General features: G+C 36.0%; 2 protein-coding genes and 1 pseudogene across 2 annotated transcripts; 1 reads left to right on the plus strand and 2 right to left on the minus strand.

Annotated features, from left to right (window-relative positions):
* Window positions 1-854: 854 nt before the first annotated feature.
* LOC139867835 (F-box/LRR-repeat protein 25-like) lies at window positions 855-1,946 on the minus strand. Its single transcript, XM_071856184.1, has one exon. The coding sequence runs from the start codon at window positions 1,944-1,946 to the stop codon at window positions 855-857; it is 1,092 nt and encodes a 363-aa protein (XP_071712285.1).
* Window positions 1,947-3,726: 1,780 nt separating this feature from the next.
* LOC139869634 (U2 spliceosomal RNA) lies at window positions 3,727-3,883 on the plus strand (annotated as a pseudogene).
* Window positions 3,884-7,606: 3,723 nt separating this feature from the next.
* LOC139867836 (putative F-box/LRR-repeat protein At5g41840) lies at window positions 7,607-8,602 on the minus strand. Its single transcript, XM_071856186.1, has one exon. The coding sequence runs from the start codon at window positions 8,600-8,602 to the stop codon at window positions 7,607-7,609; it is 996 nt and encodes a 331-aa protein (XP_071712287.1).
* Window positions 8,603-16,603: the final 8,001 nt, after the last annotated feature.

The raw sequence follows: 16,603 nt of genomic DNA on the forward strand, positions 1-16,603 counted from the left end.
CACCATCCATTTGAGTAAAAAATACTCCTTATGATTCTAAAACCCGTAGCCAGTGACTAGTTATACATAAAATAAATGAAACTTACAACTGATTGTCTTATTGTAGAACTTCGAGTACGTAGATGTTATGTTGAATTCAATAAGAAGAAAATTAGAAACTTAAAACAGTAGAGCAATAAACACATATATGTTAATCACAAAGCATACATACTCCCGATAACAAACTCACATTGACTCAAGTCTTATCAAATGAAACATTTCTCACGCAAATTATCAAGTCGCATGACATTAAATACGCCCCTAGCTAGTCGCTCAAATCCCCTTAAATATCTCTAGAAAATATGAAAAAAGTTACAAAGTAACTAGGTAAACTTGATAAATTATATGCCTAATAAGTAAGAAATCATATTGTATTAGTTTCAAACAATTTAACCAAAGATGAGTAGTTCTACCAGTTTGGTTTCAACTCAAGTAAATAATTGTAGCCGCCACCCGAAATGTAAGGACCAAAACTTGGCCAAGAAGAATTTTTTAGAACTTCCCATTTTTCATTACGAGGATTCTTGACCTCCATCATTTTTTGGTCAAACTTCTTCTTTGCCATTATTCGACTTATCACGAGTTTAAAGAATTTGCGAGAGAATTCCTTGACACTATCACCATGTATGGTTACGTATTTTGGACGGCAAATCGAGAGAAGTGCATCAATTACTATCTGGTGCCCTGGCAAGTGTTTACCAGCTAATGTATAAAAGAATAAATGTTGCACGTTCGTATATGGAATTGGGAACCTTATTTCAAGATCATTAACATCGATCAGCGGCGTCTCATTAATCCAATATCCTATTTTGATATCAAACTTGCTTGATAAATTGAGTGCCTCCCTCATCGATCATAAGGAAGAAAGAATGGTCAATAGGATCCCCTGTTTCTACTTCAATCTCGATATCTTCAAGTGCATTACTCGATGGAAATAAGAGACTAGGCATTATGTAGCCTTTGTAACAAAAATAAAGTAACTTTGGAGCAAAAACTTGTATGTCAATCCACCTTTTACCATTTTCCAGCGTCAGTCTTTTCAACGAAGTACTTGTAAAATCCAACCTTTTTAGAGTCCAATTCCGAATTACAAGGTCCAGAATCTCGAGAGAAGGTAATTTTGATTTGATCATGTCAAGAAATGGGACGTCTATGGTTACACCATGTAATGATAGTTTAGTCACACTCGTTAATGAAGCCATGTTTAAGGTCTTAATATGTTCAAACTCAACTAAGTAGGAAAACAAACAAAGATTAGGAACATCATCGATTTTCAAAACATCAAATGGTAATCTTGTCTCTAACTTGAGTTGTTGAAGATAACAAAGACTTCTAACCTTAATTTTCTTCAAGCCCTTGCAATATGAGAGGTTTATTCTCTCAAGTAAGGTACAAGTAGAGAATAAGGTATCAAGTACCTCTTCACTTATCTTCATCCGGAACAACTTGAGTACTCGTAGGGACACACAGTTGATCACATGAGGAGGTTTGGGACTTACTGAACTATTTTCAATAGACAGAGTATGAAGGTATTTCCCTGAGAATATCTCACCCGGAAGTATATAAAATTCACTACTCGTATTAATGGAAAGCTCCTTGAGACGGGCAGCTACAACAGTTCGAATCCATTCATAAGGAACAGAAACCGACTGCAGGTCGTCTAGTTTCAGATCAAAACTTTCGATTGGTATGTTGTCTTGGACGTACCTAGACATGGTGCGATACATAAACTTGATGTAATCTCTTTCTTTTTCTTCATCAAGAAACCATAAGGTTTGATCAAACCTGAGATGAGGGATGGTAGACCAAGAGTGTGACCAAGTCTTGGACAACACACACGTACGAGCCGCTTCTTCTACAGGTAACAACGTTTGTATACGCTGAATCAACTCCACCGGGACATCCATAGACAGAATTCTTTTTAGGGTTGCTAAACCTTTGATTGATTATAGGAATATAATATAATAAAAAAGTTTGATTGCGATTCTAATAGAGTAATAGTTTACATATACGCCTATTATATATTACTAAATCAAACTTGATAAATAAATAAATAACTTAATTATAAATGGAAACTAGATCAACCTAATAAAGATTACTATTGATCAAATATAATTTTTAAATAATCCCTAGAATATATAAATATTATCTCCAAAATACACCTCTAATATTTTAAAGTGTTACGGGGATATCAAAACTAGGATAAATAATGATCTAATCGTTTCATATTTAATTTAATTTCATATTTCAGATTTGGTTTTAGCTTAAAGAATTTTCAAAAGAGTCTTTAATTATCTTCAAAATTGTTATAATAAAAGTAAAAAACGAATCACATCCTTTTTCCAAATAATTAAATTTAAAATGAATGAATACTTTTGATATCAAATTGATTTGATTGCTTGATTCATCGTACAACGTATAAAACAGTCTCAATTTCATGTCAACTTCCAACCTTAAGAAAACCATTTAAATTTTCACCTTTCCATATTTACATTTAATTTTATAGCTACTCAATACCTCTATTTATTTACTCTGTATTTTTTAACAGGGAGTTATTGACGGGGTGCAAACGCGTGAGAATACTTTTATTAACTGTAATTTTAAGTTCAAACAAGGTTATATAGAAAAAGATATAAACGAGAATCAAAACTGCTCATTTGTCTTCAATACATGAGCCGACGTGTAATGGTTTTATGAAAATAGTTTTAGCCTTATATTGTAGAACATGAAAAGAAGCATCCCGGACCTGTTTATTTATGACTTAATGGGCTGAGTTGAGGAAAGTCCTTATTCGGTCATCCACAAACCTGTTTACTTTTGTCATAAATTAATGAAATTGATGACCAGATGAATTTATGGGCCACCAACAAAAGCTTACTTGTCTCCATATAGACAACTTTATTTCCAAGAGTGCCCTGTACCATTTATTCTTTCTCTTTTATCTTATTATTTCTTCATCTATTTTTTCTTTTTTGTTTCAACTTACAAATTCATCAAACTTTCGCAATCTGATTTGGAGAACGAAAAATGAAAGTAAAACCTTCATGAACGTGGTCACGTAACATACACGATTAACCATTTTATTTCTGAAAAACCTTCATGAAGAGGTCGAGCACGGAGAGGTCAGCTAATTACTGAAACTCCAACGATTTACATGTGGTCATGGGTTTTGATTCTTAATAGGATCTGCTAGTGATGGGTGAGGTTAATGAGTGAGATACCTAAATGGAATTGTGCATTTTTATATGAAATTTTGATAATAGTTTGAGATATGATTTGGGTTTTTAACTAAAATGAAGTTAATTGTGTTGTCGGTTATGTTCTTGGAAATTTGTGTCTGTATATTTTGTATTTAGAAATGTGTGTAGGTATATTTGCGTTTCAATAAATTTGAATAAAAAGAAAATGAATTTTGTTAACTTAGGGATAGAATAGTAATTTTTATCATTCAGACTTTTTATTCAGTACAAAAAGTAAACAATATAATTCATTCAGTGATTACTGCATATAGTCATTCTTACCCATACTGCCATTTATACCCACATAGAACTTAATCATAAAAAAAGAAAACAGCCCAGTAACATGATATAACTTTTTGGTGTAAACAGAGTCCTAAGGTGTGTAAAAACAAACATTTCTATTAGTTAATATCTTACTTGTGAACCAAGCCCCTTATGGAGGAAAAGCATACCTTTCTCGGCCTTTTGGCTAAGATCAAGTGTAGTACCAGTTCTTATTTATTTTTTTATTTTTTTTGAGGAAAAGCCCACCACAATAGCTTGCTATTGGCGTCTTTGCAAGCCACCTTGGCGTTGCACTACTGCCGTGTTCTGGCTCACATTTCCAAAAAAGTTCATCTTCCGAAGCTGATTCTTCATTTTCCAGGTTGTTTCGAGATCTTTCTCGATTCATTTGAATTCAGAAAGATCATATCAAAACGGAATTAGAGACTTGCACAAACTTTGGTTGCTTATGTTCACAAGGAGTGGCAAAGTTTAAACGTTAAACGTAAAGACGAAACATACAAACAAACATCTGAAACTATTGGAGCATATACGGAAGTGTAAGAATCACAAGACATTGAAAGTGAAAAAGAAACCTTGGACAGATACAAAAGTTTGGTTGAAAATGCTTGATCAGAACAAAAAGAAAAGGTATATGATGATTTTTGATATCATTTTCATTTAGGATATAAGATATATAAGAACAGCTGCACAACCATACCATATACTGAACTAAAATTTGCAGTTAATAGATGGATAGAAGAAGAAGAATCATGTAAAAGCAACTCATTACGTACAGAATTCATTTTGAAGCATTTACTTTTTTTCTTTCTTATATTTTTATAAACCTATTGGTTGTTCAGGACATGAAAATTAAAGACTACTATTTTTTGTTAGATTATGGAGACATTTATACAAAACGAGAAAAAAAAAAAAAGATTTTGCAGATTTCGAGAAGCATGAAGCAGTCAAATGCGGCGCATCTTGACATGGATGCGGCGCATTCATCGAGCAAAATAGTCCGAGATTTATTGATGCGGAGCATTGAGCTGATATGGCGCATCAGGGGTCAGATGCGGCGCATCACCATCTCGATGCGGCGCATCGAGTGCTGGTACATGAATCTGGAACGTGAAAAGCAAGTGATGCGGCGCATCACACATCAGATGCGGCGCATCTGGTGTCTGGCAGCAAGTTGGCAAGTTGCAACCTTTACATCCGAGCATGCTTTGGCCTCCTTTCACTTTAGGTGCAAAGTTAATCACTTTACACCTAAAATTAGGGCTGTGATCATGCCATTACAAGGTGGAAAGCATGGCTAGTTGGTAAACAAGATGATTACTTGTCATGATGAAGATTCCTAGCTAGTTGTCATGGTGTTCTTGTTTTTTCCTATATATAGAACTCATTGTATGCAGTTGTAACACACCACATACAGATTCTCAGTAATAAACACTCTCTAGTTGGTCCGTGGACTAAAGCAATCACACCGATTGCATATAACCACGTTATATCTTGTGTCGTTCTTACATTTTCGCATTTATTATCTTTCGTTCATTAAGTGGGTTTGAGTGATCTTGATAGAATCACTACTCGGCTAGTAGTCTTGTAGAATTACTAGCGTTGTTTGGGTCCTAATATCCTAACATTTTTAACTCTTTAGTGATCTTGATTTTGTTGTTGAATAAGAAACTAAAGTAACAGGACACATCTTATAAAAACAGAGGCCGATGATGAAAAACAAACCTTTCACTGCCTTTTGGTTAAGATTATTATTAAGTGTATTATTATTGTTTCTTATTAGTTTAATATCTCTCATTTGTGAACCATTGGACTGGTTCACTAGAATATGTAAACCCAAATTGACTTGACCGTTTCTGACATTCTAAACCCAAATTGACCCTTTTGATGGGGAAAGATTCGCCACAATGGCTTGCTATTGGGATCTTTGTGAGTCGCTTTGGTGTTGCACTACTGCCTCGGCCTCTTTTATCCCTCCAACGCGTTAAACTTTAATGCTTTTATTAAATTTTTTTTCCCAAAATGGATGTCTGGCTTTAAAAGCGTACAACTTATAAATCAGACAACTACTTAAACCATTCCAATATCCAAATAAAAAAATAGAGAGTTGACTTGGTAAAGTCAAGTTAACAGTCAAACTTTCCTATTCACAACCTTTAAAACCATCCAGAAGGAACACTCTCAATATTAACAGGCAGTTAATAACAATCTGCCATAACAAAAGTTGTAAACCCAAATAATTGACATAACCTTTCTTGACTTTCTAAAGTCAAACCTTGAAATTAACATCAGAATTAGCTTCGTCAATAACACCGTACTGCACTTTTGAATCAAGGAACCCTTTGTAATGTAATGTAATATATTAACATTCCAAAACCATGAGACAAAATAAAATGACAACAACTTACACCATTTTAGTAAAAATTTATGATTCTAAAACCTGTAGCCAGTGGCTAGTTGATTCATTAGTTAGACCAACTAATTAACAAGTGATAGCCTGACTCAATTCTAGGAATCAATGAATCATATATTAACCATGGATCATCATCTAACATTGCATGATGACTTGCACAAAAGAAATGGAACCTATAACTGATTGTCTTATTGTACAACTTGGAGTACGAACCTTGTGTTGTAGCTCATGTGATAATGGTCTGCCTCTCTTAGCGCGAGGTCAAGAGTTCGACTCCGTGGGGTGCAGCATTGCACACAAGGTTTCTCCTTAACCCTTGAATTCCACCCAACGGTGTCTTCCGTACATCGCGTTGTAGAGGCAGTGAGTGAGTGGGGGAGGGGGCTTTACCGCCCATGCCCTCAGATTGGGCCAGATTTCCTCCTGGGCAGTAGTTGGGGGCGTTTTATGCAACTGCGAGAGATGAACGTGTGGGTGGTTTAGTCCCCCTATGTGATCCCAAATTGGTGTTAAAAACAACCTGGAGTACGTAGATGTTATGCTGAATAATTCAGTAAAGAGGAAATTAAAAACTTGAAACAGTAGAGCAGTAAACACAAAGAGTACTTCCAATAACAAACTCACACCGACTCGAGTCTTGTCTCATGGGCACGGTTCAAAAAACAAGATATACACAATTAAGCCTTGTTTGAGTTTGAGCTTGTATAGTATACTCTAATTTCTCTGCCTTGTGGTATCTGTTCTTATTAGAGTCGGCATTAGTTATTAAGCTCTATGGGTTTTCAACCAACTTGAATACACATCTTGATGTTAGCGAGGTATCATTAAATGTCAAAATCAAATATCAAAACAAATGAAATATCAAATCAATCAATTGAAATATCAAATGTAACATTTTTATCAAGCCACATGACATTAAATACACTCCTAAGCTAGTAGAGCTCAAATCGCATTAAATAATATCGTTATAAAATATGGGGAAAAAAAGTTATAAAGAAACAAGGTAAACTTGATAAATTAAATGTCAATGAACTCATATATAGTATTAATTTCAAACAATAGAACCAAAGATTAGCTACCTAGCTAGGTTCTACCAGTTTGGTTTAGTGAATATCCATGGCCATTATACGACGTGTAAAGTATACTACTTGTCCAACAATCTTTTAGAACTTGCCATTTTTCATTACCAGGATTCATGACCTCCATCTTTTTTTGGTCACATGTCTTCTTTGCCATTATTCCACTTATCACGAGTTTAAAGAAGTCATACGCGAATACCTCGAGACTATGACTATCTATGGGACTATAAGTATATATGGTTACGTATTTGGGACGGCAAATCGAAAGAAGTGCATCAATTACTCTCTGGTGCCCCGACAAATGTATTGGTGAAAATGTCTTAAATGATAATTGTTGCACGTTTGTAGCTGGAATTGGGAACCTTTTTTCAAGATCATTAACATCGATATTCAGCGCCTTATTATGAATCCAATATCCTATTTTGATATCAAAGTTGCTTGATAAATTGAGTAGGTCCCTCATCCTTAGGAAGAAAGAATGATCAACAGGACCCCACATTTCTTGTTCAAGCTTGATATCTTTAGGAGCATTACTCGATGTTAATAGGAGATCATGCGTTGTGAAGCCTTTGTAATTCAAATAAAGTAACTTTGGAGCATAAACTTGTATGCCAATCCGTCTCTTTGCCCAATTTATTAGATGTCAGTCTTTTCAACGAAGAACTTGTAAAATCCAACTTTTCCAGAGTCCGGTGCATAATATTAAAGTCCAAAATCTCCAGAAAAGGTAATTTAAATTTGATCATGTCAAGAAATGCGACGTCTATTGTCACACCATGTAATGATAATTCAGTAACACTCGATAAAAAGGCCATGTTAAATATCTTCATAGGTACACACACCACATGGTAGTAAAACAAACAAAGATTAGGGACATCATCAATTTTCAAAACATCAAATGGCATTGATGTCTCTAACGTGAGTCGTTGAAGATAACGAAGATTTCTAACCTTGATAGTCTTCAAATCGATGCAATTAGAAACTTCAATTTTCTCGAGTAAGGTACAAGTAGAGAATAAGGTATGGAGGACATCTTCACTTATCTTCACACAAGACAACTTGAGTACTCTCAACGATACACAGTTGATTAAAGGTTTAGGTCTCGCTGAACTATTCTTAATAGACAGAGTATGTAGGTATTTCCCGGAGAATATCTCACCCGGAAGTAAATATTCAGATTCATAACTTTGATGATGGATGGAAAGCTCCTTGGGACGTGCAGCAACAGTTCGAATCCATTCATAAATAAGAGAAACCGAATGCATGTCGTCTAGTTTCAAATCAAAACTTTCGATTGGTATGTTGTCTCGGACATACTTAGACATGGTGCGATCCATAAACATCTTGTAATCACTTTTTTTCCCCTCTGTAGGAGAAAATAATGTTTGATCAAACCTGAGATTAGGGATGGTAGACCAAGCGTGTGACCAAGTCTCGGAAAACACACACGTACGAGCCGCTTGTTTTACCGGCAACAATGTTTGTATATGCTGAATCAACTCCAACGAGACACCACCGTGTTGTGATCTCCTCTGTAGTTTATCCATATAATTGCTAATGTACTGCAAAACAATGATTATAGATTACTCGCAATAAATACAGGTTACGGGAAAACACGTTTATATCCAAATTAAGCAGCAACATCCCTAAGATAACAAAACTAAATAATATATTTAATCGTTGTATACCCCCAATCAGATACCAAACTGAATATCGTCGTATCAACATCCATCCTAATCCTAATCTTAATCCTAATTGTAGACGCTGGGAGAGGATCTTAGAATCAACCTAATACGATCTAGGGGCGGAATAACACTAGAACGAGCTTAAACGAATATCTATGGGTTTTCAGGTTCGTGCGAGTCAAACCAAGATTAGATCTAGATAAACACGAAGCCTAGACTGACATTCTGTGGTATTTGGACTTGAAGATTGAGTGAAAAACCGGACATGGAACTGTTTGTTTGTGTGTGAAAAAGTGTGTTGAGTCATTAACCAAATTAGTGGAGATTAACTTGGCTTAAATATCCCAGATCGTATGTCGGTCGACAGTGGATGACAGTCGGTCGACTGACTATGTCAGTCGGTCGACTGTCGAGTAACATTACATATTACATTTAAACGTTTACAAATATAAAGTAACAAATCGACAATCAACGTTTAACAATATTACAGGTTACTGCATGATCGAATAAACATTAAAGTTCATGGAACTAGGGATTACAAAATATGCACTAACAAACTCCCCCTAAGACCTAGTTCCTCATAAGTCTTCGATCTTCTTCAATCTCTGTACGGATCTGTAACCATATTGTTCAAATAGCAAACCTTTGCAACACGAATGTACTGTTGTGCTTGAACTCTATTTTCTGGCCTGTACAGCATCCGGTTGTAGTACAGTGTGAAGATGTCAGCTTCACAGCAATTTCTCAACCAAACGGATCTAAAACCCGTATCGAGTCGGTCTCATCTTCCCTCAATTTGTCCAAAACGATGACTGCTTCCTCTGAGCGTTCATCGTAGTACCACCAGCAAAAACGTGGGCTAAAGTTCTGCGGCATTTTCATCACAGGAACCTTTCTCATATATTTTACTGGCTTGTATTTAACAATCTTTCTTCGTTCGCCCGTTTTCTTGTTTGTTCGATAAGTGATCGTGGGAAATTGAGGGCTGAATCCCTCAAAGTTCTTTGACAAGTACGATCGTCTTATCTTCTTGCAGATAATATTAGGAATTCCGTCATAATCCCTATATAACATCTTGTACCTAGCCACCTGCATAAATTCAAAGTACGGTAGAGTCGTAAACTCGAATCCATGTTTGATGTAATCCACTCCGTACTCCTTCTTTATTGCGTATATATTAAACTCTTTGATGTAGGCCCATGCAATGATTTTTCCTTTAGCCAAAAGATTCGCCGGCCTATTAATGTAATTCATCCATTCAGGTTCCGGCACTGGCTTCTCACAATATTTTCTGATCCTCAACAGGATCTTCCACTCAACTTCTAGAACTTCTATCTTTTCTTTATTTATTTTGACCGGTAAAAACCCTGGAGGAAAATCTTCGGTCTTTTCTTTTTCTTCGCATTTACGGTTTAGAAGCTCTTCATTCATTTTGAAGTAATCTTGAAACGTAGGTAGATCTTTAACGTTATTACATTCGTACTTCGGAAAATCACCTATTGGTTCATCTTCAATAATTACTTCATCAAAATCGTTGTCGTTTTCATTTCTTACGATAATTTCCTCAAAATCATCACTAGAATCGTAACGATTCTCAAAAGATGAGCTAGCAGTCGCGTCAGCTGAAGTACTTGCTTATTGCTCTTGATGCACTAGCTCGGCCTGCTCCTCAGCGCTTAGATCCGGCGGGATCTCCCCTTCTTCTAAATCATCAAATACAACTGAGTGATTCAGACGATCCTGTTTTGCCAAAAAATCACGTAAAGAATAATCAATATTTAGAGGAATTACTGACAGTGGGTTCTCACTTGTGCCTTTAACAAGATCCAAACCTAGCTCATCCTCGCCTTGATCGTTAAAATTACCAAAGTCTATATCCTCCTCGAGATCAACAGCCTCAATATCGAAATTATTTTCCCACTCAAGCACCTTCGACAGTGCCTTGTTCGCTGCAGACTCGGCCTTTACAATCAGCAAATTCTGAGCATCAAACTTAGTTTGTAACTTCTTCATTTCAACCTGTTGATCTTCAACCTGCTTGGTCAGTTTGGCAATCTCAGCATCCTTTCTTCTCTCTCGTTCATCAGCTTTTTCTTTAAACTTTTCAAATTCAGAAGCCATATTTACAACCTTCTCGCTTAATATAGTAACCGCAGCATCTTATGTAATAACAGTCGTGGATGCAGCAGCATGAACTCCTGTATCAGTTTCAACACGTGTTTCTTGAGTAGCAGCAGCTGAAGATTGTCGTTGTTGATGTGATAGTTGTGATTGTTGCTGTTCAGCAGCTGAAGATGACTCAGTTCTTTTTGCCTTTTTAATGAACCTTATTCGCTTCTGCTTCGGCTTTGTCGTAACTGAAGGACCCTCACCTTGTTTTCGCTTTCTCAGCTCGAATTGATCAGGGTCAAAGTCATCTCCTTCATCATCTTCATCAACCAGTATCTGCTCAGTTGTAACAACTGGAGGTGGCTGATTAACCTCTTGATCGTCTTCACCAACTGTGACGCTATCATCTTCATTACCAGACGTACTATTCTCATGACGACAGGCAGCACCTGGTGGACATACATAGTTTTCATTTGTGAGGTGGCCAACCAATCTCTTGAATGGTTCATCCGGACCTCTCTTTTGCTTGACTCAATTGAAAGTCAAGTCGTTCAGATGATTCAGTTTAATCTCATCCTCCCAAACCTTATTCAATCCTTGCACTTGCTTTTCAATCATTACCTGCAAGAACCTAGGAAACATTAAGTGGATTTTCTTTTTCACGTTCACCAACATGCTTCTGAAAATCACTTCGGAGAAATTGAAGTCCGCATGAAGAACTAGTGCTGCAAACATCGAACTATAAGTCTCGTTCAGCTCATCAAAACCGCCTACCATTGGACTCATGCATCTCAACAACACCAAAGTTAAGTATTTGTATTGATGATAGAATCGAGTTCTCTTAACAGCACCTTTCATCGGATCACCAGAGTATCCACATCTTACTAAACACCTTCGGACCTTAGTTCTATTCAGTGTGACTGGCATAGAATCATTATCGGGAAAGCCTAAGTCTTCACAAACTGTTTGAGTCGAGATCTTCACAATTGTACCACCAACGCTGCTTCGTATCACCTTCTTTCCATGTTCAGTGACAATAGAAGCATTGTTCCAGAATTCTCGTTTGTACGAGTAGTATGCCTTGCATTCTAGAGTGATTGCAGTATGAATCCTGGACCTTTTCAAGAATTTGATAATATCAACGAAGCCTTCTTTTGCTTCAGGTCCTTCCTCGTTTAGACATGCCTCTAGATTGGCTTTTTCGCTTACCGTCAGGCCCGGAAGATTCTTGGACAGAATCACCTCTTCCTCATGTACGTCTTCGTTCACTGGACTACCCTGTTGAGCCATTGATTCTGCTATACAAACATATATACAATAATCGAAAAGCGTTAAATTGAAAAGCTTTAAAAAAATACAAGAAACAACAGTCGGTCGACTTACTATATAAGTCGGTCGATTTTCAAGGACAGTCGACCGACATATATATAAATCGATCGACTTATAAAGTCGCCCGACATACGGTAAATCGGTCGATTTAGGAAGTCAATCGATCGATTGTTTAACGGAGCAAAAACACAGATCCAAACTCAAATCCATCGATTTTATGGTGTTTTGTTTCAATCAATGACTAATAAAGATCCAGAGAAAGCCGATATACATGATCTAGTCACCAATTAACTCTAACAGATCTTAATTCGCACAAATTTAATCGAAAATGAAAAATAAACAAGAAAACTTCAATAACTTTCGATTTAAAAAGAATTACCTTGATTGGTTAACGGCGCTGGAATCACAATTCAAAGATGTATAAGCAAAACATGATCAAAAACTCCTCCTTGCAAAGTTCGAATTTTTGGTAAAACAACAAAATCGCACGAAATAACGAACTTCGGCCGTCTGAGGCCTTTTTATACCCAGCTCGACAATTGGTTGACTATGTGATTATGTCGGCCGACATATGTGACAATCTGTCGACATACGTGACAAACGACCGACATATGTGACAAACCAGTAAGTCGGTCGATTTTTGTTCAATGTCGACCGACTTATAGTCCAAATCGGTCGACTGTCTCCCCCTTATTAAAAAATTATTTTTCGATTTAGAAACCCCGATAATTCCCTCTATTCACATCCACTGGCTGATTTTACACGCAAAATATTTTCTTTTTGAAGACTTTAACAAGTTTATGATTTGAGATGTGTAGTTCGTTTCTTTTTGACATCGAGACACAATTTGTAACTTCAAGTAAATATACACATATTCATATAAGCAAACAAATAAAATGTTTTTGTATTTTTCAAAATAAATATCAACACACTGAAAAATCTTTTTGTAGTTTTTAGGATTTTAAAACTTATCACAATAAAAATGCAAATGAAGGACAATTCATGTCAGAAAGTCAATGATCAAGGTTAAGAAAGATCCAAGATTGTATGGCATAAAACATGTTATTTACAGGAAGCAGTTTCTGTAAGTCATAAACCTAAGGAAGCTAAACTATCAAAATGTATACATGTTCAATCAACATTCAGACAACAATATGTACACAAAATTTCACAAGTAAAAGCAAATAATACCAGAGAAATTGATCTTAACATGGTATCTATCTTCATTAACCTTTTACCGACTTTCCTCTTAGACATTTTGATGATCAAGTTAATTAATTACTTTAACATATTGCTATGTTAGATTCAATCACAGACTCGGTCATTAATGTGAGATCGCACGATTTTTTAGGTAGTCAATTGAGCACAAGTCTATTGACGCTTTCCGTTACCACAAACACATACGTTAGGTCTAATTGAACAGGAAGGTTCTCATAGTAATTTTGGAATATCCCTGTCAGCCATTAGCTTCTATCGTAACGTATACTTTTCAATTCATATGATTCTGATGGATCTCATAGTATATTTAATATTCTGTCAATCGTGCAATCTTTTATGTAACCAACTGCTATCAATCTCATTCCTTCTTTATTATTAAAGTTATTGGAGGAAACGGAATGAAAGACGTAGCTTTCTTAATAAGTGAGTATTCAGAATATCCCTCTGAAAACATCTTTCGCTATCTAGGCCTTAATGGGCACAGTCCCATATCACAGACAATGATAATAAGTCCAATAGAATGGTTTTGGTGAAGTATGAATGATTTAAGTTCTTCTTGGTAATCTTCACACTCATTAGTATTCTTACAAAGACTTCTCTTCTCGATTTCATCATTATCTTGACCTTGATATTTTCGTCTTCCATGATTTCACTTCTGTTTTCATGATATAATAACTTGATATGCAATGTGCCACATTTTTTTTTTAACAACACATTGCAGTCTTGACTTTGATTTAGTTCTCGAATTGACTTCCTTGTGATGAAGATCTCTTTTCTTCATTTGTGTAACAATTAACTTAAATCATTCATTCATGGACTGTCTGTAATATAGAACCACACTTTTCAACCCGTTCACAGGAAAGACACTCTCATTGAGATAAACTTACTATTTGGAGTTTAGGTGCGATTCAAGAATCAAAGTTTGATAGAAGTCGGTATGCACAGTCAAACAGAACATTTTCAACGCTTATTGATCGCTTGAATATCCCAATTAGTCGTGAGACTCAATGGTGCAGCAATTTGGAATTTGCTTGGGGATATTCTACATCATGTGTTTCTAGATTATACGTCATGATAGGGGATACCCTCACCTTTTGTTGATTTCCTCAACAATTTTCTTTAAAGTATGCACCTTGGTAATTAAGTGACTACCCTCAACCGCTGTAAACCTTTCCATGAGTTCCTTATCAAGATATTTACATGATTGTGATTATGATCATCTCATTCTATGATTAAGTCCGTATCCCATTTTTATTTAGATCAAACTCGTTTTTTTTTTAATTTTCTGAATTTCTGATGTTAGATCAAACTCTTTTTTTTTTTTAATTTTTTGAATTTCTGATGTTGCATTCATTACTCCCCCCTAAAATACTAAAAATCTAAAATCTTTTTGGTTTTTGGATTTTAAACACACATAAACAATCAGAAAGAAAAAAAAATATAATCACACATTATATACAGCTATGCATGCAGAACACATAAAATGAAGTTACTCTTTGGTCTCTTCGTCAGGAACGACATCTGACAATATTTTGACACTTAACTCAGTTAACAAGAAATTAAAACGTGGTTTATCAAAAGCTTTTGTGAAAAGATCAGCCATTTGCGTAGTTGTGCCAATTTGAACAACATCAATTAGCCTTTTCTCATAACAGTCTCGAATAAAATGGTATTTAATCCCTATGTGTTTGGTCTTAGAATGATTCACAGGATTTTTCATAACAGCTATGGCAGCAGAATTATCAACAAAAATAGGAGTGTTAGAAATATTCAAACCGTAGTCACGAAGCTGCTGTTGTATCCACACAACCTGAGATGTATAGCTTACTGCAGCAATGTATTCAGCTTCACAAGTGGACAAGGCCACTGCTGTCTACTTCTTGCACTGCCATGTAACTAGTCTGTTTCTAAGGAATTGACAACCTCCTGATGTTGACTTAAAATCTTTCTTGCATCCACCATAGTCGGAATCACTATAAGCCGTCAGTACAAAATTATTATCACAGGGATACCATAGGCCCAAATTCAGAGTTTGCTTTAAATAACGCATAATCTTTTTCACCACAAGCAAATGATGTACATTCGGATTTGCTTGATAGCGAGCACATAAATAAACTGCGAACATGATATCAGGGCGAGGCGTTGTCAGATACATCAACGAACCAATGATGGTCCTATATAAGGTTTGATAAACCTTATCACCTTCCTTATCCGGTGTAATCCCGTGATTCACCGATAGCGGCGTCCTTGCAGGATGTTCATCTTCCATTTTGAATCTTTTCAGAATATCTGATACATATTTTGTCTGATGTAAAAAGATACCCTGATTTGTTTGTACAACCTGAATACCAAGGAAGAATTTGATAGTTCCCATTGAACTCATCTTGAACCGTTTCTGCATTACCTCCTCAAAATCATCCACCATCGTCTTATCTGTAGATCCAAAGATAATATCATCCACGTACACCTGTACTAGCATAATATGCTTGCCCTTTTCTTTGATGAAAAGTGTCTGATCGATGACACCTCTTCTGAAACCATTATCAATCATATAGTTGGACAACGTACCATACCACGCTCTTGGAGCTTGATGAAGCCCATACAGTGCTTTTTCTAGACGATATACCTTTTCTGGAGAGTGTGGATCTGTAAAACCCGGTGGTTGCTTAACAAACGCGGTCTCATTGAGAGTCCCGTACAAAAAGGCGCTTTTGACATCCATTTGATAGACCTTGAAGCCTTTAAAAGATGCGAATGCCAAAAATATTCGAATTGCCTCAAGTCTAGCCACTGGTGCAAATACTTCATCATAATCTATATCAGGGGATCTGTTGATATCCCTTCACAACCAGTCTAGCTTTATTTCGGATTACAATACCTTGCTCGTCTTTTTTATTCTTCCATACCCATCGAAGCCCATAAGGTTTGCAACCATGAGGCGGAGTCACCAGTTTTCATAATCCTAAATGCTTGAATTGCAAAAGCCCTTCTTGCATAGCATTTACCCAATCATCATATAGAAGAGCTTCCTCAATAGAGTTTGGTTCAATTTGACACACAAAGCATGAATATGCATGTAAGAAGAGTTTGCCTGACCTATTTAGCGAAGAATAGAAAGCTTGCATAACATTTTTAGTTGAAGATTTCTGATTTTCAGACGTTGAGGCATCATTTGATGGTGCTCCAGAAACTCCTTTCGAATCAACA

Source organism: Rutidosis leptorrhynchoides, chromosome 9, assembly GCF_046630445.1.
Source record: "Rutidosis leptorrhynchoides isolate AG116_Rl617_1_P2 chromosome 9, CSIRO_AGI_Rlap_v1, whole genome shotgun sequence".
NCBI classification, from domain to species: Eukaryota; Viridiplantae; Streptophyta; class Magnoliopsida; order Asterales; family Asteraceae; genus Rutidosis; species Rutidosis leptorrhynchoides.